Source organism: Elaeis guineensis, chromosome 1 (assembly GCF_000442705.2).
Source record: "Elaeis guineensis isolate ETL-2024a chromosome 1, EG11, whole genome shotgun sequence".
Classification (NCBI taxonomy): domain Eukaryota; kingdom Viridiplantae; phylum Streptophyta; class Magnoliopsida; order Arecales; family Arecaceae; genus Elaeis; species Elaeis guineensis.
The window spans coordinates 176,652,295-176,678,181 of NC_025993.2; the positions used below are offsets into that span (position 1 = coordinate 176,652,295).

Below are 25,887 nucleotides of genomic sequence, written 5' to 3' on the forward strand. Positions count from 1 at the left end.
TTTGTTAAGCAAACTCAAGTAAAACTATTTTGGTAATTATTTTTGAAATAACATTTTTTGGGAAAAAAACCCTAATAGTAACAGAAATCAACAGGACATGCATTTTGGCTACTTTCAACTCGTTTTTACGTGAGCAGCAGAAATTGAAAATTGACACATGTTTAATAGACATTGATACATGATTATATGAAACAAGAAGATTTTAATAAGAACATTGTGTTACTCTGTTACACAATAAGTCAAGTCAATCGATGCTGAAACACTGGACCATGTGTAACCTATCGATTTGGATTGAAGTCTCATATTATTATCAAATCAAAATTTTTACTTGCAAAACAGTCAATCAGAAGTACTGTAGCTGTATAGTTCAAAAATATGGTTGATATGCCCTGGAAAACCTTGAAATAATTGTATTTTGGAAAGCATTAACTGGACCAGATGCAAGTGATGAGCATGATGATATGCTGTGTTTTTTCTTGCATTCTGACTACAACTTCCAATTCAAATGCAATGATATAGATGACCTTTATTACCTTTATATAAGGACCCATGAATGAAACATGATCTGATCTAATGCTAAAAAAGGAAAGCTTGTAGCATCTGCATTCACTTTAACATGTCAAATTTGTCAGGCATCACCTCTTGCAAAAGGACTCAATCCTGTTGCAAGCCACGCTCAGTGGATCAGCAGAAACACCAAAGAATATGCTCACCCAGTTCTTCAAACCAATGACAAAACCTAAGTGACAATAAATTCACAATCAGTAGAGCAGGAAATATAAACCTTTAATAGATATAATCTGTTCTACTATTACAACTCATAAAGGATCAACTAGAGGACTCATACATCTCCATCACATGCATCACAAGTGTCAAACTCTAGTTACAACTAAGTGGAAATCAAATTTCAACATATAAAGAAGTATCAAGTTAAGGGAGGCTAATGGACTGTATATAAGGCTCTTTAGCAAATCATGCTAGCATTGGACCCTTAAGAAGCAAAAGGTCAACCTTCTCTTTGCTTATCCATGGGTTGCTGAAACTATCGATCACCCCTTTATGAATTATAATAGTGTTCTGATACATGGTTACAGTTCTTGTTAGTCAAGGTGATCATCTTTAAAGAAAAGGTCTAAAAATTTTATATTCAGGATTGTCATGGCATAGTCTACCTTGTCCAGATCAAAGAACTGTGGCAACAACACAAAAAGGTTTCAGTTAAAAGATATATCATACTACATTGGATTATAAAGATTTTGTCAAAAACAAGCATAAATCTTTCAAATCATTATTTACATCTGGCTTTAGACTGGCTGGAAATGGCTAAAATCTATCAGAAAGACTGGAAAACTGTTTGAATCTTCTGAATGCTGGAAAATTTTTTGATTTCAAAAAATAAGAAAAGCTTGAAACATAAGCCATGCTTATCTTAAAAGCACACACGTAGATATTTCAGTCGTTAGTTTTCCTTTTCCCTATTGAGAAACAGAACATTTTGGCCAGAGCTTTCGAACTTCCAATATGGCATAAGATCCTCAGTTAGTGCATATAGTTGGTGTTTTAAGCATAATATAAACTAAATGATATGGCAATGAGATCATTGATCATGATAACAATATACTATAGAAATTTAAGACAGGCAAGAAGCATTTAAGGAAAAGGGTTTCAGAAAATCTTTGAAAAATCATCATCCTCTGTCCTGGATGCAAGAAGCCAAGAAGGCAACCAGCAAACTCCTAATTTAATATGCCAATAGCACGAAGACAATGGCACATGCAAAATTTAAAACAATAAGAAAAAGAACAAATAACTACTTCATCAAGAAACTCAAAATCCACAAAAGACATTCCAGCTTGCACATTGATCCTCTTTTCATTAAAACTTACTTTGGAAGGATTCCAAGCAAGCAAGCTATCAAGAAATGACCAGCTTCATGTTGCAAAGAAGCACAACTAGCTCTGATGAGCATATTCAAAACATATATTTCATTTTGTTTACTAATACCTGCAGTGCATGTGGACAAAAAGTCAGACCTTTCAGGACCATCCTGAAGGCCATCTGATTAAAACATATATGATCAATTGCTAGTTGGTAACTAATATGATTTAAGTATGCCTAGAACATTTCCTGTCCTTGCAATCAAATTTATGCCAATCCAACTGGGTACACTGGGATGGAGTACCATCCCAAGTGTCCAGACAAGATCATCCCGCCATTATCCTAGAGTCCCAATAGGCACATCTTGGGACATGCCTTGTCCCAACACTCAAGTGTTGGGACAAGGCAGGATAGTAGCGCATCCTGTTCCACAGAGACAGCCGTCCCACATGATTTAAAACGCAAAATCAACATATATTAAATATCATCTTCATAACAACAAAGGAGAAAAACCAAAATAAGGAAAATTTGAAATGCAAAACTCATACGTGGTTTAACTGAATAACCAACCTTCTTGTGATATTTTTTTTGTCTCAGATTCTGACCCATCATATCAAGCACCATGTTCCTGACTCCTCTATCGAAAGAAACCTAAGAGCTTAAAATCGGAAAGCAGCCAAAACAAAGGTATAGATAGGAGCTGTTAAAAAAACAATCGAGCAATAGAGCACAAAAGGCTCAAAAGACAGAATACATAATCTCCTTTCCCCTAAATCAGGCAGGAAAGCATCACAAATAGTTCCATTGTGATATAACCTTGGCTTAATTCTTTTCTTTTGCATCATCTCACAAGTGCACTCTAAATTTGAAAATTCTTATGATTAATAGAGTTTCATGTAACATTCTTTTGCTTGCCCTCATTGATTTAATGACCACCACATATCATCTACCTCTAGGTTTGCATAAAGTAGCGCATGTTATTACATAGATGACTTGCATCATCACATATAGAACTACATATAAGTCGCCCCAATAAATTTGCCCTACATCATTAATGGTGGATTCACATACATAAAAATTATGCATCCAGCAATGCAGCCAGTTAATCAGTCGGATGTTAGTCATAAAACTTCTTAGGTTGGGACAAGACATCCTCATATCTCAGTTAAGCCTCCTTCCTATCAAAAGGACATCCAAGTCTGGTAAAGAAAAATGGAAGAAAAAGAAGCCCAGCATGACATAACATAAATTATCGGTAATCTAGGAAATAGCGGTGCAAGATATGAGGCAAGCAAGAATCTTATTATGGCTGGTGAAGGAACATTCAGTGAAGTGGACTCTCTAAGAAATTCAACTAACCGCAAAATAAAATGGATGAGTATAGCAGTAGGTTAAGGTAGCTAGAAAATGACAACAAGAATCTGTAGGTGGTAATAAAAATGGTTGGGAAATGACACACCAGCATAAGTCAACCATGAAAGAATGGTAAATGGCTCTTCTGGACAGTATCTGAAGACATGGACATAGTATAGATAAGATGGTGTAAGAAGCTGATTTGCATGAACTGGAAGCAGGCAGTTTTAAAAACATAAGGAACCCATGACAGGAAAAAGAAAAAAAAAGGTTCACTAGGCAAATGGGATTTCAATTCTTCATCAAATCTTGTAACTAAGGCTCAAATTTATTATTATTATTATTTTGATAAAGAGCACTACTTGCAAAGAAACTGATAAAAAAGAAAGTCATCTTTTATCTTGTTTAGAGATGAAAGAAAAAATCGGGAGAGAAAAATAAGGCGAAAAGGCCTTACATTCTAATCGCCTAATTTTTTTTCCTTCTCTAACAAGAAGCAATTTTGACAATAAGTAACAAAAGACTTGTGGATCAGGATTGCCAACACATATCTGCACAACTTTCGCTTCAGTTTTCCTGGTTCATACAAACAAGAGGAAATTCTTGAGTTTATTTTCTTTTCATGTTGATTGACACCTCCTTTGTTTTAGCTGTCTGATTGCTGGCAATATGAAACTATTTTCACCATTAAATTCAATTATTTAAGTATTATTCAAGTTTATGTTGTTAGAAGTAGTTCTCTTCATCTTTATTTCAACACAACTTGCAAATATGTGAATTCAAAATCAAACAAAAAAACTTTCTGGACAATCCAGAGTATTTCCATCTGAGAAATAACAATAGAGAAAACATATCTGCATGTGAATTTTCTCGATGTTTCGTTGCTAAGAAAGCTTAAAAGCATGAAGCTATTCAGTAACACTAGCCCCATGAAAATAAGACTAACAGCTCATTTAGATCTTTTTGAATGCAAAATACAATGAGGTGTAAAAGCAAGCAAGGTCACTTATCCCCACTGAATTTGTCTTTACTGAGTCATCATTAATCAGCAGAAAGATCTGGATAAATTACCATAAACCCCAAAAAATAAATGCACATTTTATGTAAAATTCTCCTTAGTGTAACTGATTGTTTCTTCAAATTCTCGCGTTCAAATTCTCATGACATAGAATATGATTGTTTGTATACAAATTGAATAGTGCGTCAAAGCGAGAGCAGTTTTACATTGCAGAATTGCTTTAAAGCATCATCCAGAAAAAAGAACTAACATGAGTAGATTAAAAGAAGAATCCCTCAAATAATATAAAAAGATTCAAAGTGAATGAACATGTCAAAACAATGAAAAATAAGGACTCGGCATCATCAAAAATCAAACATGAATGGATAAAAAAGCTTAAGTTTCGAGACTACCAAATCTCAAGGCATAAATAAAATTTAAGGAATAGTTGCTCCATAAGTGTCATAGAATTACTGACATGAATCAACTTGACCTTCACAAAATTCAAGTTAACCCAGAACAATTTTGCTTGGAAGAAGCAAACAATTAGAGAACAACCTCCCAGTAATTCAACCTATAAAGTGAATAGTTGGGAGGGATGGAGACGGACAGCACAGTCTGGGCCATTATAAGCACAGTAACTAAGAAGTACTAGTGCATGCTAAACCTGGTTTAAGATACTTACCTCAGCCTTGCTGGCACATTACATAAAAGAGTGTATCTAAGAAATACCAAAACCGATGATGTATATATAACAACGAACTCGATTATTTACCTGGACTTTTTGACCATAAACCTCATGGATAAACATGCATGTTAAATTTCCATAGTCAAATATAGGGTGCAATACATTTGCTTTAAGCATAAATAGAAAATAAATAGTATCAAGGAAGCACATTGTATTTGTTGGTTTCATAAGATTTAACCATGTAATTCAGAAATTTAAAACCAGGCAGTACATAATGGTGTTGCCAACCAAAATTGTTTGTATATAGGAAAGAAATTCTATGGCATGACAGTACAACTGAATTACATATCATAGGCAAGCATTAACATATTATGTATTATCTGTAGTGTCCTTGAATTGGCCTCATGTTACAAACCAAACAGAGAGCGTGTTTTGTCAATTCAAAAGTAAGCAACAAGGAATATGTTGGATATTGAAGTTACGGCATCCCAAAAATAGCATAAAATTAGACAATTACCCAAAGAAACATAAAAGTAGACCAAAATTGTCCATGTTGAAACGACAAGAGATCAACACATAAAATTCAAATATGACAAGCATGCCCATCAAAAGATATCCTGGCATGGTCTCTAGGACAGAGCACATAGAAGGAGAAAGATCCAAATGAGCAACCTGCTTTGCTTCTTGAAAGCCCTGACGACCCCAGCATCTCCCTAGAAATCCTTAAAAAGGGACAGAGCTCCCATCTCAGTTCCCTTCCTCAGCTCCTTATCAACTTGTTGTAGAACTTGCAACCACAACCCACCAGACTTGACAAAGACCATAGATCACTCAGACAAATTCACAGCTCTGACAGCACCCTCAGCCTAACATGCAATGACACACCACTGTTAACAAATCACCAACGCCACATTCTCACCAAGATGACATCTTGGAAGACAACCAAAGCAATTTGTTTGAAACAAATGAACATTTTTATCTCTTCTCTGTTCCAGGAAGAAGAGTAAATGTCAACCACACAACGAACAGCAAATAAGCAAATGGCTTAACTGGATATCAGCCTGAAGATGACATCAGCAACATCACTGTTTTCTCCCATCAGAACCACACACACATTGACAAGGGCGAGGAGGTGCATTCACAATCAAATGTTGATTGAGTACAAAAAAATATAGACGTAGCATACTACTCCAGAAGACAAAGCCAGCGGCAAACAACCAATACCAATGCCATAGTATATTCAAGAACAAAAAACATTAGCTTTCAGGCTTCAACGGGTAAAAAGGAAAGACAAAACCCATGCCACCAAACATCAACACCATGGCATTAAATTAGACCACCAACTCCGACGCTGTACATCAAACAATATGATTCAAAACTAAAAGCAACGAGATTAAGCAAATTTTGAACCAAAAAGACCCGAAAGAAATAAGCAAAGAAAATTTAATTATCAATTTGCACCCACCAAATACCAAAAAAAAAAAAAAAAAAAAAAAAAAAAAAAAAAAAAAGAAAAACGACAACAAAAACAAAAATATCAACTTCTTGACTTATTTTCCTTGTATAAAGAAAAGGGTATGGTTTGATTCAACATAAAAAAGGTACAGCAACCAGTTAACTTGATTCATACATCAAATTATCACTACCACTGGCATAAAAACCCCAAAGAGAAATATCGCCATCCTTTACTAAATTATCTGGAGATTGTTAGACATCTAGAACTCCTGTGATGCAGACCCAAGCTCCCCCTTCTCCTTCCCCACCTTCTTAGGCAGCAGAGTTTGGTGAATATTAGGCAAAACACCACCATTAGCAATAGTCACCGTCCCAAGAAGCTTGCTAAGCTCCTCATCATTCCTCACCGCAAGCTGGATGTGCCTCGGAACAATCCTACTCTTCTTGTTGTCCCTTGCCGCATTCCCAGCCAACTCCAGAACCTGAAAAAAAATCATTTAAGAGGGGGGGAAAAAAAAGAGATCAAACTTTGAATGAGAAAGGTTCACAAAGATACAACGAAAACCCACAAAAAAAAAAAATAAAAGAACAAATTTTGTATTATAAGATAGAACAGAAATAGGACAAAGGCCAAGCCCTAGAAATAGAGATCGGACCACTAACCTCAGCAGCGAGGTACTCGAGGACGGCAGAGAGATAGACGGGAGCGCCGGCACCGACGCGCTCGGCGTACTTTCCAGCCTTAAGGAAGCGAGCGATCCGGCCAACGGGGAACTGGAGGCCCGCCTTCTGGGACCGGGAGACAGACTTGGAGGACTTGGGCTTGCCCCTGCCGCCCTTGGTCGAAGCCGTGGAACTCATCTTCTTCTTCTTTTTCTTAGATCGATGGGAAAAAAAAAACCCTAACCCTCGGAGGAGGCAGAGAGGATCGGAACAAAGGAACAGCCGGTTTTTCCGTAGAAGAGAAGGCAGGCGTACCCTTGAGGGGAAGAGCAGTTGGGCGCCGCGATTTATATATAGGTGAGGGTGGGAGAGGGGCGATAGAGAGGTTCGCTTCCACTGGTGAGATGGGTTAGCCACGGATCGCCAGCGTGGAAGGACTAGATTGTTCCACGTGGTCTGATCATAGCGTGGCTGCTGGGAAAGCGGCGAACGGGTGTAAGGAACCGGGTCCGCCTCGGCCCCGGATTTGGTTTCAAGAATCGTCGTTGTTTAGCATTCCAATTTCTTCGTGGTTTTTGTTTTTGTTTTTTTTTTTTCCCGTTACATTGGGGTTCCAGAGGACCCCAACAATTTCTTCGTGGATTACTCTCTCTCTCAAATGATTAGTGACTTTTTCCTATTAAACTAGATGTTGGGGGATACCCACCGACCGACCGACCGACTGACGATCCGACCGACTGGAGGCCCGACCGACCGACCGACTGACGGTCCGACCGACCAACTGGCGGCCCGACCGACTGGCGGTCCGACCGACTGACGGTCCGACCGACCGATCAACTGGCGGCCCGACCGATTGGCGGTCAGAGCGACCGACTGAGGATATGTCGGGCGCACCTTTCCTGACCGACTGAACCCAGAGGTCCGATGGCCGACTCACGAAAGACTCGCCGACCAACGGAGGGGCCCGACACCACTCAGCTGGCCACCGACTTTGGGTCGGCCGGCTCCTCCAATCGCCGTACAACCGCCAGACCTTGTCAGCTCTGACAGCGACATGCGGCACGGCTATCTGGGGGCATTGTCTCGCCGAGGGCATTGTCAACCCTGGTGATTTGACGGCCACACGGCGACGTGACATTTTCACGGCGACTCTGACAGTCTACAGTGAGTTGACAGTTCCTCACTTGTCTGCGCCATTAATGACGGCGTCATACCGTGCTCCACTATATAAACCGGGGAAGGCAACAGTGCAAGGGATCCGCTCCATCTCTCTATCCTCTTCTCGACTTCGAGACCACCAGGCTCACTCCTCTCTCTCTCCCTCTCTCTCTCTCGATCGAGCTCTCTGTCTACATTTCACTGTTGCCCAGTCACCTCTCTGACTTAACCGTCGGAGGGTCCCCGCCGGAGCCGCCTCCGGTCAGAGTGGACTTCTCGTTTTTGCAGGTGCACGCTTTCCGGCGATCGGATGACGAGGTGATTGGCCGCAACACTAGACATGAATTAATGAAGATTAAGTAGAAAATATATTAAACAAATTTATAAATGTAACCTTGTTTTGTTAGTTAATCAGGATTGAATTGGTTTTGAAATAATCAAAAGTACTGTGCAAAATTATTAGCTGTGGTCTTCAATCTCGGTCAATCTTTAAAAGTTTTATAACGTAAAATAAAAATTAAAAAAGAAATAAAAATATTTATATGGGATCCCCAATGGTCGACAGGATCGCATCGTGGATGGTTGACTGATACCAATCGGTTACGGCTTTATTCTTCTTTAGATAATATAAATAAACTCTTTTTGTCTATTTTTTCCTTTTTTTTTCTTTTTTTTTTTTGACCTGCAATATTTTTGCTGCTCTTATTTTTATTTCTTGTTTTGTGAATGTAGATGAGAATAATGTTGAGTTTATACTTCTAACAATTTTTTTTGGCACTTGCATAAATTTCTTGTTTTATTTTTCCTTATATTTTGAACTTATGCAAACTTATATTTAAAGACAAAAATACAGTACCATTGGAGATCCAACATGAGATCTACCCGCACCTGTTGTAGTGGGAAATCATCCGAAGTTGAATTAGATCCAGTCTTGGCCATTTACAGTCCAAGGGCCTTCCCTCGACACATTTTGAGTCATAGCTCTTCAAAGGTGATAGGTTTTCCATAAAACCAACCAAACCAAAATTCCAGTTTTTGCTCTACATCAATCCAATGATTCTGGATCAAAAAATGATAAGATGCATAGTAGCTTTTTGATTTTATCCATTTATTCTTGTTGAATAATAGAAAGATTTCTGGTAGCTAAAGATTTACCTTTCAGCACATTAGCCCTAGTGGTAGCTTAAAAACTCACAATCTCCCCCCTTGTTCATGGCAATTGACTTGAATGTAGTTAATTGTATACATATACTATTTTTGCGCCCTCACTCTGCATATTGGTTCTAGATCACATAATTTATTATTTTATAAAATTAATTATTTATTTTGATAATAAATAATAATTATAAAATTAAATATTAATAAATATTATATATCATCAATAATAAAAAATTTTCTTTCAAATAATATCCCGCTATTGTAAACAACAAATTCATAAAATTTAAAGCGGCAAACCTATGGCAAAATAATAATTTATATATCTATCCATCTAAATTTTTTATATCAATCCAAATTCTCGACTATGATTAGGGCTGAGCACGGATTGAGTTAGAACGGGTTGAAAGAAAATTTTGATTCAATCGAACTCAATTGGGTTAAAGAAAATCCAATCCACTATCGATCATTTATCATATATAAATCGTTTGAAACTGGAATTAATGATTTGTAGTGGGTTCGGATGTGTTGTGTCGATTTAGACTTCAATGTTGATTTTAAGCATCACAAATCAATATACCATTCAATTCATATAAAAACTAGGATATCATAATTTCATAACATCCATAAATCAGTATATAACATGTCATTGTTGCCAATTTCTAATTCTCCAAACAGCTTAAGTATTGAAAATATTATATTAGTCAATCGGATTCGATTTCATATGGATTAAAAATATAAAAATCGAAACCGACCATAATTAACTGATTTTTTACGAATCACAATCTGATTCACTTCTTTCAACCAACCGAAACCGACGTTTATCAAGTCGAATTGGATGAGTTTCTTTGAGTTTTGATTATTTGCTCATCCCTAACTATGATAGTAGAATGAATAATGAATAACCATCAATGATTTGTTGAACTTCAATTTAATTCAAATGAACGGATTTTAATTACAAGAGTATAATTGTCAGTTTTATGAGCCATAATATAATGCTTAACGGCAAATAATAATAATATAACAGCTTATATATCTGTCCATCCACATTTTTGGTGTCAATTCATATTCTCAGCTACATATGATGGTAGTGGAATCAACGATGGACAATCATCAATTATTTATTGAATTTTGATTTAATTTATATAAGTGGGTTTTAATTGTATGAGTACAATTGTCAATTTTATAGACCATAATATAATACTTTTCACTCTCTCTTTTTAGACGGTGCTTTTAAGATATTTTCAATTCAGTACTTTAATAACATAATATTTTTCATTCTCTCACTCTCTTTTTATTTTAATATTTTTATGATCCTTTTAATACTTTAATTACATAATGCTTTTCACACATTTTCTCTATGTTTTCACATGATATACTGGAGATTTATTTAGATCCATATGGTATCCATAGCTAATAATTTTATATTTATATTGATAATTAAATTAATAATCTATTTTTTCTCACTTTCTCTCTCTCTCTCTCTCTATATATATATATATATATATATAAGATTATTTAGTCCATCATCCCTTTATGATCCAAATCCTATTCAATTGGTTGGGGTTAGCTGACCTCAGTTAACTCCTAAATCCTAATGTTTTTTTAAGTGAGGACCATCAGATCGGTTGGATTGATAGGTCAAATCAGAAATTACAGTCCAGAAAAAAAGATGAAGAAAAATAATCAAAACTTTAAAATAAGAATTAGAATTCATCCAAGATTTCTTATCAAAATCTATCAATAAGGCCATCTTTTGCAGCTAAGGCCGGCAAAAATAATTGGATGGAGGTGGGTTTGTCTCGGATGATGCCTGGATATTTAAATAAACATTGGTTTTACATAATCTAGGATGTGTGTTTTAGTATTATTCTTTATTTTTAAAAATTATTTTTATGTGAAAAGAGTTAGAAGCTATAATTTTTACTTAGATATTATTATGTAAAATATTTTAAAAATATTTTAAAAAATAAAATTATATGATAATATTTTTAAATTTGGGTTGGAACCAAATTGGATACTAGTATATCCATATCTACGTCCATATCTATATTTATTTTATGTGACGAATATAGATGTGGATATAGATATTAGTTGGATGCCATAATGTATACTTATATTTATTTTAAATGAATATAGATGTTGGTGCAAAAATCTGCTTACGCCGGAGAAGCTGGAGTCGGAGAAGCCGCAGTCGCCGCCGGGACCTGCAAGGAAAGTCTAAACTGGAGGTGGGGTTGCTCCGGCATGATCCTCCGACGCTCAAGTCAGTTCTCTGCCTCAACAAGAATGGAGTGCTCGAACGGAGAATTTAGCAGAGTTTTGAGATAAGAAAATGAGCTTAGAGAATAACGTATCTGGGTCCCCCCTTTTATAGGCGGAGGAGACAACGGATTGATGGCGACATTTGTAACCGTCTGGTAGTGGGCCGCCCATGGTCAGGGAAATTTATTGCGAAGGGTAGTGGGGTAGACCCGTGGCTATTGTCATAGCCCACCACGTAGGGCCTGTTGCAGGTAGTGGAGCGGCGTCCGTTGCCGCTAGTTGTCAGCGAGTAGTGGAGTCGTGCAGCATCTGCCGCAGGGAGCGGAGCAGAATCGTGGCCGTTGACACAGCCTGTCAGAGAGTGATGGGTCCGCCGCAGGGGGTGATGGAGCCGCACGGAATCCGCTACAAGAAGTGGAACAGAATCATGGTTGTTATTGTGATCTGTCAGGGGGCGCGGATTTGTTGATCGAGGCTCGGCGGCGGTCGAAGTCCGGCCTCTGTAGAAGTCCGGGAGGGGTCCTCCTTTCGGTTGGGGTCGTGGGTGGAGTCCGGCTCCCGTAGGAGTCCGGACGGAGCTTACCTGCAGTGGATACTGAAAGCAGAACCCGGCTCCTGTAGGAGTCCGGGCGGAGCCCTCTGCAATCAAAGTTAAAGATGAAGTCCGGCTCCCGTAGGAGTCCGGACAGAGCTTACCAGCAGCTGATATTGAGAGCGGAGCCCGGCTCCCGTAGGAGTCCGGGCGGAGCTGTGCTGCAGTTGATGTCGGAGGCGGAGTTGTGCTGCAGTTGATGTCGAAGGCGGAGCCCGGCTCCCGTAGGAGTCCGTGTTGGGAATAGTGTCCCAAAGCCAATCGTCAGCCTGTTGACGGTTGTGCTTTTTTTGTATTAGTACATGAATTATAAATAAATAAAAGTTATTTTGGTATTTTTTCATCACAAATGTTTCATCTTCTAATGAACTCCTGTGTTGTGGTGAAGTCCTTAGAACTATTTAGACTCGACAAAGGAGGATTTGTCGTTTAGTCCTTAAACATGTTCGCGACCAAATGATACGTTGTTACCAAGGACGACAATATTTATCGAGCATAGGTCGTTGTGTGCCATATGGGTTGGTTGTCCTCATAACCAAAGAGTGTGGAGACACTGGTATGGCATACAGGTGAGATGTAATGCTACATCTGCACTGAACGTGACCAACTCTAGAGCTATTTCTGCTGTCAAGATTTGCTCCGATGGGATATGGGTATAAATGTCCCTCCGACCTGAGACCGCCACGGTGACTTGCAAGCAACTCACTGCACTTAGGCACTGGACTACCTGAATTTTTAATTCAGTGACGGAAGGTTGCTGGGTGTAGTCAAGTACTTGACTTGTCGGTGCGTGTGTCAAGATGGGATTGACCACTCCAGTTTAGGAGCTGTGTACAGTCGTGTTTCAATTTAGCAAAATCTTGGCCAGGGTAGTCCTAGTGAGGAGTCACAGGACTAATTGAGTTGAGCACGATTCGGATGATATCATCAGGGTTGACAGTTTAACCCTGAGTCATCCTAAACACAGGGGTCAAAAGGGATGAATTATACGGTAACCATATTCACGTAGGTTCTGAATGTTGCGATTGTGATTATTCGACCTATCCGGTCGTCAGGTACCATTGCTAGATGGTCACTTCGATTAGTACAGAAATTGGTTCCTGTGCTACCGGCTTAGGTTCGAACCTGCGGGGTCACACACATTAGAGGTTCCTTTCTGATCTGATGGCTGATTATGAGTCTTATCTATCTGGAACTCTATGATTGAGAATTAGGATTCTCTAATCATGAGTTCCACATATTTTGGGTACCGGGGTCAAAATTTTGAATTTCGAATTTTGAATTTGAAATTTGAACTCTTTGATCAGGGTTTCATATCGATGGTCTCTGATGCCTGATTGCCCATCGGATTTGGACTCAATATTTATGAGAGGTTTAATTAGTGATTTAATCACTAATTAACTCAATTTGATTGAGTAATTATTTTTGGATCAAGTCCAATTGAATTGGATTCAGTTTGGATTGACCCGATTAGGTTAAATGTTGACCTAATCGCTAAGGTGGTTTAGTCCCTGATTTGATCAGGGGTTAGGTTCAGTTAATTCCTGATTTGATTAGAATTTTATTAAGCCTAATTAAGCCTAATTATGTTGGGTTTAATTTGGTCTAATTGTGCTCAACCTATTTTAAACTAGGTTGGCTCAATTTGAATCAAACCACCTTGTTTTAAATTCCCTGCGTCACCCAACTTCCTTGCACCCATTTGAATTCACGAGAAGAAACTTCTCATGAAATTTTTCTCATGCAAAACCCTTCCCCACGTCCTCATTTGTGCGCCATATGGATGGATAAAATAATTAGTTAGCCATTCAAATTCAAAGCATGTTTGAATTTGAATGGATAACTTATCACTTGCCCTTTCATCCTTATCCATTTTGTGCGCCACATTACTTACACGAGAAAAGGTTTCTCGTGAAACTTTTTCACGCACAAAGAGCCACGCCCCTTTTCTTCTCACGCCCAAAAGGATAGGGATAAGTTGGTTTTCGTTTGAATTCAAATTTGATTTGAATTCAAATGTGTAACCTCTTATCTTTATCCTCTCACGCGGATAAGACACGTTCGACGTTGTTTTAAAAAAGAGGAGAAAGGTGCACATGGGTTAAGAACCTGCCCATAGATGCACATGGGTTGACCAACCAAAGTTGGGCTCGTGTGTAGTCTGTGTGGATTCTAGTACCCATTAAGGAATTAAAGTAATTTCTCGAATTGGAGGATGAGGCTACCAGTTCGTAAAAATATTGGAAAAAACTTTAGACTAAAGTCCAAGTCTTTAGTATTAATTTATGTACTAATAGAGGTCTCATTTTCCTTTAAGCAGCTATGGCCACTACCCTGTCGCTCCGGTCATTATTAGATAATGACAAGCTCATGGGACTCAATTTCGATAGCTGGTATCGAAAATTGAAAATCGTCCTTGAGCATGAACGGATCCTTTATGTAGTAACGGATCCAGCACCTGAGGAGCCAGCTCCGAACGCAAGTAAAGCGATCCGAGATACTTACTTGAAGTGGCTCAATGACCGCACCACCGTTCGATGTATTATGCTGGCAGCAATGAATGACGAGTTCAGCCGAAGATTTGAGAACGCCCAGCCACAGGAGATGCTTCAAATATTGAACGACTCTTTTGGCACGCCTGACGACGTTGAAAGGCACAAAACTAGTTGTGCTATTTTCAATGCTCGGATGAGGGATGGGGCCTCAGTCACTGATCATATACTGTATATGATCGAGATGATTGAGCGCCTAAGCAAATTGGGCTTTCCTCTGCACGAGCAGCTCGGTAAGGATGCGATCCTTAATTCCTTGCCCAAGTCCTTCCTCCCATTCCTTACTCATTTTCGAATGACAAAGCCTGCAGTAAACTACCACGGATTGTTGGGGTTGCTGCAGAGCTTTGAGAAGGATCACCAACTCCATAAGGAGTCGGTGAATGTAGTGGGAGGGTCTTCTTCTCGTCGTCAATCCTTTGGGAAGGGGAAGAAGAACAAGAAGAAGAAAAATAAGAAGGTGCAATCTCATGTTGGGACAGTAGCACGGGGTCAGACCAAGAAGCGCAAGCATGACCAGAGCCAGGCGGAGTGCTTCTTTTGCAAAAAGCACGGGCATTGGAAGAGGAACTGTCCTCAATACATTGCCTCCCTGGACCCGAACAGGCCAAAGAAGAAGCAAGGTAATTATATGATAACTCCTTGCAACTTTTCGATTTGTGATACTACTGCCTGGGTATTGGATACCGGAAGCCCTTATCATATTTGTAATTCGATGCAGGGTCTGCAGGTCAGTAGGAGATTTGATGAAGGCGAGAGGTTCCTGAATGTTGGAGATGGAAGCAAAGTTCCAGTTCTAGCTTTAGGAATCATGAGTCTTGTAATCAATTCTCGTAATGTAATTCTGAGTGAATGTCACTATTGTCCAAGTTTTTTATTAAATATTATTTCTGTAGGCCTTTTGGCCATGTACGGTTATGATTTTTTAATAAAAGGAAATATTTGCAATATCATTTTGAATGGTGTTACAATATTTGTTGGACAATTAAATAATGGAATTTACTTACTATCACAGCCTGTTAATGTGGTTCAAAAATTCAGTAAATGCTCTAGAATAGATAATGTGTCAGAAGTCTACCTTTGGCACTGTAGGCTAGGTCATATCAATAAGAACAGGATAAACATGTTGGCTCAAGAAGGAATTCTTGAAGTTAGTGATTGTGAATCACTTCCAACCTGTGAGTCCTGTCTTCTTAGAAAGATGACTAAGTCACCTTTTACTGGAAAAGGTGAGCGAGCCAGTGAACTCTTAGGTCTGGTACATTCTGATGTATGTGGACCTATGAGCTCAAGTGCAAGAGGTGGATTTTTCTACTTCATAACCTTCACAGACGACCTATCTAGGTATGGGTATGTCTATTTAATGAAGCATAAGTCGGAATCATTTGAAATGTTCAAACTATTCCGAAATGAGGTAGAAAAACAAACTGAAAAGTGTATTAAAACTCTTCGATCTGATCGAGGAGGTGAATACCTTTCCAATGAGTTTCTGACGTATCTAGGGGAGAATGGAATTCTCTCTCAGTGGACTCCTCCTGGAACACCACAGCATAATGGTGTGTCTGAAAGGAGGAATCGGACCCTGTTAGACATGGTTCGATCCATGATGGGGTTTGTTGGTCTGTCGATCTCCCTCTGGGGATATGCGCTCGAATCGGCTTGTTACCTTCTAAATAGAGTTCCGAGTAAGTCTGTAGCCAAAATGCCATATGAGATATGGATAGGACGTAAGCCAGTACTCTCGTACCTTAGGGTTTGGGGGTGTCTGGCTTATGTTAAACGTTTAATTACAGACAAGCTTGGACCTAGGTCTGACAAGTGTAATTTTATAGGGTATCCAAAAGAGACCAAAGGATATTATTTCTACCTTGCTGATGAGCAAAAGGTGTTTGTCAGCCTTAAGGCAATCTTTTTAGAAAAGAAGTTTCTTAGTGAAGGAACTGTTGCCTCTAAAGTCGAACTTGACGAAGTTCGACAGGTGGAAAAACCGACACATGTTACTGAACCTGATCCGAATTTGATTAGATCAGATCCGGAGCCCATTGATTATGCACCCTTAAGGCGGTCTGGTAGAGTACCACATCAACCGGACAGATATTATGGTTTTTTGGTCCGGGATGGTGATCCTATCGAACTTGATGAAAACGATGAGGATCCGATCACCTACATGGATGCAATGCAGAGACCTGACTCTGAGAAATGGCTAGAGGCCATGAAATTCGAAATGGAGTCCATGAAGGTCAACGATGTGTGGACATTGGTTGACCCACCCGAAGGAGTAAAACCCATAGGGTGTAAGTGGGTCTTCAAAAGGAAGAGGGGCGCAGACGGAAAGGTGGAGACCTATAAAGCCCGTCTGGTTGCCAAGGGATATCGTCAACGTTATGGTATAGACTATGACGAGACGTTTTCTCCTGTGGCAATGCTCAAATCCATTCAGATTATGCTTGCGATAGCTGCCCATCTGGACTATGAAATCTGGCAGATGGATGTGAAGACAGCTTTCCTAAATGGAGAGCTGGACGAAGAGGTGTATATGATACAACCTGAAGGGTTCACATCCACAGATGAGTCTAAGGTGTGCAAGCTACAGAGGTCCATTTATGGACTTAAGCAGGCTTCTCGAAGTTGGAACATACGTTTTGATAGGACGATCAAAACGTATGGCTTCGTTAAGAATGGAGAAGAACCCTGCATTTATAAGTGGACTAATGGTCCAGCAGTAGTATTTCTTGTATTGTATGTGGATGACATTCTCTTAATCGGGAATGATGTCCCTGCATTACAGGGAATAAAGATTTGGCTATCGTCACAGTTCTCCATGAAGGATTTGGGAGAAGCTTCCTACATCCTAGGGATGAGGATCTATAGGGATAGATCCAAAAAGTTGCTTGGCTTATCCCAGTCCACGTACATTGATACTATGCTGAAAAGGTTCAGCATGGAAAATTTCAAGAAAGGCTATCTACCGATAGGCCATGGAATTTTTCTCTCGAAGAGAGATTGTCCGACAACACCTCAAGAGAGAGAGCGTATGGATAGGATTTCATATGCTTCGGCAGTGAGATCTATCATGTACGCCATGACATGTACACGACCAGATGTGGCATACTCACTAGGGGTAGTGAGTAGATACCAATCTGATCCAGAAGAGAATCACTGGAAGGTTGTTAAAACCATCCTGAAGTATTTGAGAAATACTAAGGACCAGTGGCTTATATATGGTGAATCGGACTTGAGACTTATAGGGTTTACAGACTCTAGTTTCCAGTCTGATCGCGATGATAGCAAGAGTGTGTCAGGATTTATTTTTACCCTTAATGGTGGGGCTGTCTGCTGGAAGAGTTCCAAGCAGCACACTGTGGCTGATTCAGTATGCGAGGCGGAGTATATTGCTGCATCAGATGCTGCCAAAGAAGCGGTGTGGCTGAGGAAATTCATCACCGAGCTCGGAGTAGCACCCTCCCTTGTTGGTCCAGTTCTGCTCTACTGCGACAGCTCTGGAGCCATTGCTCAGGCGAAGGAACCAAAGGCACACCAGCGGACGAAGCATATTCTGCGCCGCTACCATCTCATCCGGGAGATCGTGGATCGAGGTGACGTCGACCTTCAGAAGATCGATGGTAAGGAGAACCTGGCCGACCCATTCACTAAAGCCATTGCGGTGAAGGAGTTCAACGACTACAAGTCGAAGATGGGTATTAGATACTACACCGATAGGCTTTAGGCCAAGTGGGAGATTGTTGGGAATAGTATCCCAAAGCCAATCGTCAGCCTGTTGACGGTTGTGCTTCTTTTGTATTAGTACATGAATTATAAATAAATAAAAGTTATTTTGGTATTTTTTCATCACAAATGTTTCATCTTCTAATGAACTCCTGTGTTGTGGTGAAGTCCTTAGGACTATTTAGACTCGACAAAGGAGGATTTGTCGTTTAGTCCTTAAACATGTTCGCGACCAAATGATACGTTGTTACCAAGGACGACAATATTTATCGAGCATAGGTCATTGTGTGCCATATGGGTTGGTTGTCCTCATAACCAAAGAGTGTGGAGACACTGGTATGGCATACAGGTGAGATATAATGGTACATCTGCACTAAACATGACCAACTCCGGAGCTATTTCTGCTGTCAAGATTTGCTCCGATGGGATATGGGTATAAATGTCCCTCCGACCTGAGACCGCCACGGTGACTTGCAAGCAACTCACTGCACTTAGGCACTGGACTACCTGAATTTCTAATTCAGTGACGGAAGGTTGCTGGGTGTAGTCAAGTACTTGACTTGTCGGTGCGTGTGTCAAGATGGGATTGACCACTCCAGTTTAGGAGCTGTGTACAGTCATGTTTCAATTTAGCAAAACCTTGGCCAGGGTAGTCCTAGTGAGGAGTCACAGGACTAATTGAGTTGAGCACGATTCGGATGATATCATCAGGGTTGACAGTTTAACCCTGAGTCATCCTAAACACAAGGGTCAAAAGGGATGAATTATACGGTAACCATATTCACGTAGGTTCTGAATGTTGCGATTGTGATTATTCGACCTATCCGGTCGTCAGGTACCATTGCTAGATGGTCACTTCGATTAGTACAGAAATTGGTTCCTGTGCTACCGGCTTAGGTTCGAACCTGCGGGGTCACACACATTAGAGGTTTCTTTCTGATCTGATGGCTGATTATGAGTCTTATCTATCTGGAACTCTATGATTGAGAATTAGGATTCTCTAATCATGAGTTCCACATATTTTGGGTACCGGGGTCAAAATTTTGAATTTCGAATTTTGAATTTGAAATTTGAACTCTTTGATCAGGGTTTCATATCGATGGTCTCTGATGCCTGATTGCCCATCGGATTTGGACTCAACATTTATGAGAGGTTTAATTAGTAATTTAATCACTAATTAATTCAATTTGATTGAGTAATTATTTTTGGATCAAGTCCAATTGAATTGGATTCAGTTTGGATTGACCCGATTAGGTTAAATGTTGACCTAATCGCTAAGGTGGTTTAGTCCCTGATTTGATCAGGGGTTAGGTTCAGTTAATTCCTGATTTGATTAGAATTTTATTAAGCCTAATTAAGCCTAATTATGTTGGGTTTAATTTGGTCTAATTGTGCTCAACCTATTTTAAACTAGGTTGGCTCAATTTGAATCAAACCACCTTGTTTTAAATTCCCTGCGTCACCCAACTTCCTTGCACCCATTTGAATTCACGAGAAGAAACTTCTCATGAAATTTTTCTAATACAAAACCCTTCCCCACATCCTCATTTGTGGGCCATATGGATGGATAAAATAATTAGTTAGCCATTCAAATTCAAAGCATGTTTGAATTTGAATGGATAACTTATCACTTGCCCTTTCATCCTTATCCATTTTGTGCGCCACATTACTTACACGAGAAAAGGTTTCTCGTGAAACTTTTTCACGCACAAAGAGCCACGCCCCTTCTCTTCTCACGCCCAAAAGGATAGGGATAAGTTGGTTTTCGTTTGAATTCAAATGTGTAACCTCTTGTCTTTATCCTCTCACGCGGATAAGACACGTTCGACGTTGTTTTAAAAAAGAGGAGAAAGGTGGGACGTGCGTAAAAAAATTAGGAGAGAAACTTTGGGGCGTGAGGAAGGCTTCTGCGCAAGGTGAAGGTCTAAAACCTTCCGAGAGAAAAAGAAAGAAAAGAGAGAAAATTGGGCGCAGGGTTTTTGGTGTGTACCCTAGGGTTTCTACCTAGGGTTCGAGAAGTGAGATTGGTGTGCCACGAGTGTCGTGAGTCCACCAAATTTTAGAGAGAGATCCATCAGCCTCTCAAGTAACTGTGCAGACGATCCAGAGCATCTAAAAAGTCGGCACACATCGATCGAAGGAGTTCGATCAACATCTGCCATCAAAAGGATAAAATCACGAACTAGCATTCGTGAGGAGCTGATCAGACGGGAGCTTCGTGTGGATGATCCGCAGAGGCCAGACAGTTGGGTGGCTGTGACGTGACGATCAGAGCCCTCCGACGGTGATCAGATTGCGGTGATCGATTACCCGCAAAAGGTGATGTGTTCTGAACACAGTACTGTAAAACGTTTACTGATTCAAATTTGAATTTCAAATTTAAATGCATGCTGTTATATCATATTTAGATCCTAGTGTAGGGTTAATTAGTATTAATTAATGAGATTAATTAATAGTTTCACTGTAAAATAGTAATTTTGAAAAAGTTTTAAAATTACCATTTTGCCCCTGCACTAAATTTTCGCTTCAATTGGTATCAGAGCAGGTTCTAGAATATGATATACATATGCATGCGTAGATTAAGGTGTAATCTATAAGTTTAAATTTTAAATTTAAAATTCGAAATTCAAAATTCAAAAAGATTTGAAATTTGAAATTTGAAATTTATTAGAAGTTTCAAATTTGAAATTCAAAATTTGAAATTTGAAATTTGGTTGAAATCTCAAATTTGAAATTTAAAATTTGAAATTCGAAATTTGAAATTCAAAATTCAAAATTTGAAATTTAAAATTTGATTGAAATCTCAAATTTGAAATTTGAAATTTGAAATTCGAAATTTGAAATTTAAAATTCAAAATTCAAAATTTAAAATTCAAAGATTGAAAATTCGAAATTTGAAATTTGGTTGAAATCTTAAATTTGAAATTTAAAATTTGAAATTTGAAATTTGAAATTTGAAATTCAAAATTTAAATTTTGAAATTTGTATATTTAGATATACTTGATCCAAGTAGCAAGTAATCTAATTGGGTTGGTTGCCATGGCCGTCCGGTCATAGGAGAAAAATAGGGTTTAAAGGCCCTCTCTTCCCATTCGATGGGGTCTCCTATGGCGGTAGGGGTGCCGATGCAATTATATCCCATGCCGATGAAGCAGCGAAAGGACTTAATTAAGAAATTTATCATGAATGTGTTAGATTAGATCTAAAAGAAAATTTATGATTTATTTTGAGTTATTTTCTATCATGAAATGAGCAATAGAATTGCTGTTTATGAAATGTGCTGACCCGTTTGTGAAATGAGTTAACACATTTGGTGAACAGAAAATAAAATCTTTCAAATTTGAAAATTGTTTTCGAAATGCCAAATCCTGACCCATCAGCCCAAGTACTTAATTAAAAGAATTAAGTGTTGTCTAGTAGGTCTAGAATTGTGAATTAAGACCTAAGACAATTGCATAAACTTTTGGGTCAATGGGTTAGATGAATTAGGTCCATAATTGGGTTAGACCTAAGGTTAGTTTAAAAAAATGGACTAATTGGAGTAATTGGTCAAATCTAATCAAAAGTTGAATTAGATTAGGTCAAGGATACTCTAGACTCAACTTCAATAGTTGTAGTTGAATGGGTCAATGTCTTTAACTAGACCAAGATGGACTTAATTCATGGCTACGTGGTGGAGCTCTATTTACTAAGTTGATCAAAATTAAAACTAATGAACCAGTTGGTGTCTAAGGTAAGTTCGGCAGTTTTGACCAGTGATTCTTAAGCGGGAGCTACTCGCATTGATTCGATCATTGACGAGTTAATGGCAAATCTCCACCACTGATCTCACTTACCTGGCCAATCTGATAAGTTAGATTTTGATTAGATCACTTGGTGATTAGAGCTCACCCTTGTCATTAGGTAAATCAGTATGACTGATTTAGGTGCTCCTAATGCCAGCTTTAATTAAATCCTTTTTAATCTGACTTGGTGAAGTCAGTGGGAGGATTGAAATTGGCTGGATGATTTCTTCTCTACTATTCTTTAATAAAATCCTCAAAATTATTAGGTCCCTAAAATGATTAAGTTATAATGATAGCTAAGTCATAGCCTCCCATTAAGTGAATGATAATGAGTCCATTAGTTCAATGATCATTGGAGGCCCAAAGGCCTGGTGTTCATTGGCTAATGGAATTATTATTTATAATATGATAATTTGATTGAGTCTTTCTGATGGTGGTTAGGTTGGCCGGCCAAAGTCGGGCCTGATCATTTATTGGTCCGATTCACTAAATTAAGTCATGTTAATGGTTGGACCTAACCAGATTTTTTCAGTGGAGGCCAAAGCCTACTGATTAGGTTCTGGGGCAAAATAAATTACTAGAAGTTATTTAGAGAAATAACTGGTTAAGAACCTACCCATAGATGCACATGGGTTGACCAACCAAAGTTGGGCTCGTGTGTAGTCTGTGTGGATTCTAGTACCCATTAAGGAATTAAAGTAATTTCTCGAATTGGAGGATGAGGCTACCAGTTCGTAAAAATATTGGAAAAAACTTTAGACTAAAGTCCAAGTCTTTAGTATTAATTTATGTACTAATAGAGGTCTCATTTTTCTTTAAGCAGCTATGGCCACTACCCTGTCGCTCCGGTCATTATTAGATAATGACAAGCTCATGGGACTCAATTTCGATAGCTGGTATCGAAAATTGAAAATCGTCCTTGAGCATGAACGGATCCTTTATGTAGTAACGGATCCAGCACCTGAGGAGCCAGCTCCGAACGCAAGTAAAGCGATCCGAGATACTTACTTGAAGTGGCTCAATGACCGCACCACCGTTCGATGTATTATGCTGGCAGCAATGAATGACGAGTTCAGTCGAAGATTTGAGAATGCCCAGCCACAGGAGATGCTTCAAATGTTGAACGACTCCTTTGGCACGCCTGACGACGTTGAAAGGCACAAAACTAGTTGTGCTATTTTCAATGCTCGGATGAGGGATGGGGCCTCAGTCACTGATCATGTACTGTATATGATCGAGATGATTGAGCGCCTAAGCAAATTGGGCTTTCCTCTGCACGAGCAGCTCGGTAAGGATGCGATCCTTAATTCCTTGCCCAAGTCCTTCCTCCCATTCCTTACTCATTTTCGAATGACAAAGCCTGCAGTAAACTACCACGGATTGTTGGGGTTGCTGCAGAGCTTTGAGAAAAATCACCAACTCCATAAGGAGTCGGTGAATGTAGTGGGAGGGTCTTCTTCTCATCGTCAATCCTTTGGGAAGGGGAAGAAGAACAAGAAGAAGAAAAATAAGAAGGTGCAATCTCATGCTGGGACAGTAGCACGGGGTCAGACCAAGAAGCGCAAGCATGACCAGAGCCAGGCGGAGTGCTTCTTTTGCAAGAAGCACGGGCATTGGAAGAGGAACTGTCCTCAATACATTGCCTCCCTGGACCCGAACAGGCCAAAGAAGAAGCAAGGTAATTATATGATAACTCCTTGCAACTTTTCGATTTGTGATACTACTGCCTGGGTATTGGATACCGAAAGCCCTTATCATATTTGTAATTCGATGCAGGGTCTGCAGGTCAGTAGGAGATTTGATGAAGGCGAGAGGTTCCTGAATGTTGGAGATGGAAGCAAAGTTCCAGTTCTAGCTTTAGGAATCATGAGTCTTGTAATCAATTCTCGTAATGTAATTCTGAGTGAATGTCACTATTGTCCAAGTTTTTTATTAAATATTATTTCTGTAGGCCTTTTGGCCATGTACGGTTATGATTTTTTAATAAAAAAAAATATTTGCAATATCATTTTGAATGGTGTTACAATATTTGTTGGACAATTAAATAATGAAATTTACTTACTATCACAGCCTGTTAATGTGGTTCAAAAATTCAGTAAATGCTCTAGAATAGATAATGTGTCAGAAGTCTACCTTTGGCACTGTAGGCTAGGTCATATCAATAAGAACAGGATAAACATGTTGGCTCAAGAAAGAATTCTTGAAGTTAGTGATTGTGAATCACTTCCAACCTGTGAGTCCTGTCTTCTTGGAAAGATGACCAAGTCACCTTTTACTGGAAAAGGTGAGCGAGCCAGTGAACTCTTAGGTCTGGTACATTCTGATGTATGTGGACCTATGAGCTCAAGTGCAAGAGGTGGATTTTTCTACTTCATAACCTTCACAGACGACCTATCTAGGTATGGGTATGTCTATTTAATGAAGCATAAGTCGGAATCATTTGAAATGTTCAAACTATTCCGAAATGAGGTAGAAAAACAAACTGGAAAGTGTATTAAAACTCTTCGATCTGATCGAGGAGGTGAATACCTTTCCAATGAGTTTCTGACGTATCTAGGGGAGAATGGGATTCTCTCTCAGTGGACTCCTCCTGGAACACCACAGCATAATGGTGTGTCTGAAAGGAGGAATCGGACCCTGTTAGACATGGTTCGATCCATGATGGGATTTGCTGGTCTGTCGATCTTCCTCTGGGGATATGCGCTCGAATCGGCTTGTTACCTTCTAAATAGAGTTCCGAGTAAGTCTGTAGCCAAAACGCCATATGAGATATGGATAGGACGTAAGCCAGTACTCTCGCACCTTAGGGTTTGGGGGTGTCCGGCTTATGTTAAACGTTTAATTACAGACAAGCTTGGACCTAGGTCTGACAAGTGTAATTTTATAGGGTATCCAAAAGAGACCAAAGGGTATTATTTCTACCTTGCTGATTAGGTTAAATGTTGACCTAATCGCTAAGGTGGTTTAGTCCCTGATTTGATCAGGGGTTAGGTTCAGTTAATTCTTGATTTGATTAGGATTTTATTAAGCCTAATTAAGCCTAATTATGTTGGGTTTAATTTGGTCTAATTGTGCTCAACCTATTTTAAACTAGGTTGGCTCAATTTGAATCAAACCACCTTGTTTTAAATTCCCTGCGTCACCCAACTTCCTTGCACCCATTTGAATTCACGAGAAGAAACTTCTCGTGAAATTTTTCTCACGCAAAACCCTTCCCCACGTCCTCATTTTTGCGCCATATGGATGGATAAAATAATTAGTTAGCCATTCAAATTCAAAGCATGTTTGAATTTGAATGGATAACTTATCACTTGCCCTTTCATCCTTATCCATTTTGTGCGCCACATTACTTACACGAGAAAAGGTTTCTCGTGAAACTTTTTCACGCACAAAGAGCCACGCCCCTTCTCTTCTCACGCCCAAAAGGATAGGGATAAGTTGGTTTTCGTTTGAATTCAAATGTGTAACCTCTTGTCTTTATCCTCTCACGCGGATAAGACACGTTGGACGTTGTTTTAAAAAAGAGGAGAAAGGTGGGACGTGCGTAAAAAAATTAGGAGAGAAACTTTGGGGCGTGAGGAAGGCTTCTGCACAAGGTGAAGGTCCAAAACCTTCCGAGA

At 39.2% G+C, this 25,887-nt stretch overlaps 1 protein-coding gene across 1 annotated transcript; it reads right to left on the reverse strand.

Moving 5' to 3' along the window:
• Positions 1-6,441: 6,441 nt before the first annotated feature.
• LOC105039793 (histone H2AX) lies at positions 6,442-7,363 on the reverse strand. The gene is made up of 2 exons (XM_010916066.4): positions 7,035-7,363; positions 6,442-6,853 (listed from the first exon to the last, which is right to left on the reverse strand). The coding sequence occupies exons 1-2, from the start codon at positions 7,230-7,232 to the stop codon at positions 6,632-6,634; spliced, it is 420 nt and encodes a 139-aa protein (XP_010914368.1). The 5' UTR covers positions 7,233-7,363; the 3' UTR covers positions 6,442-6,631.
• Between the last annotated feature and the right edge of the window lie 18,524 nt (positions 7,364-25,887).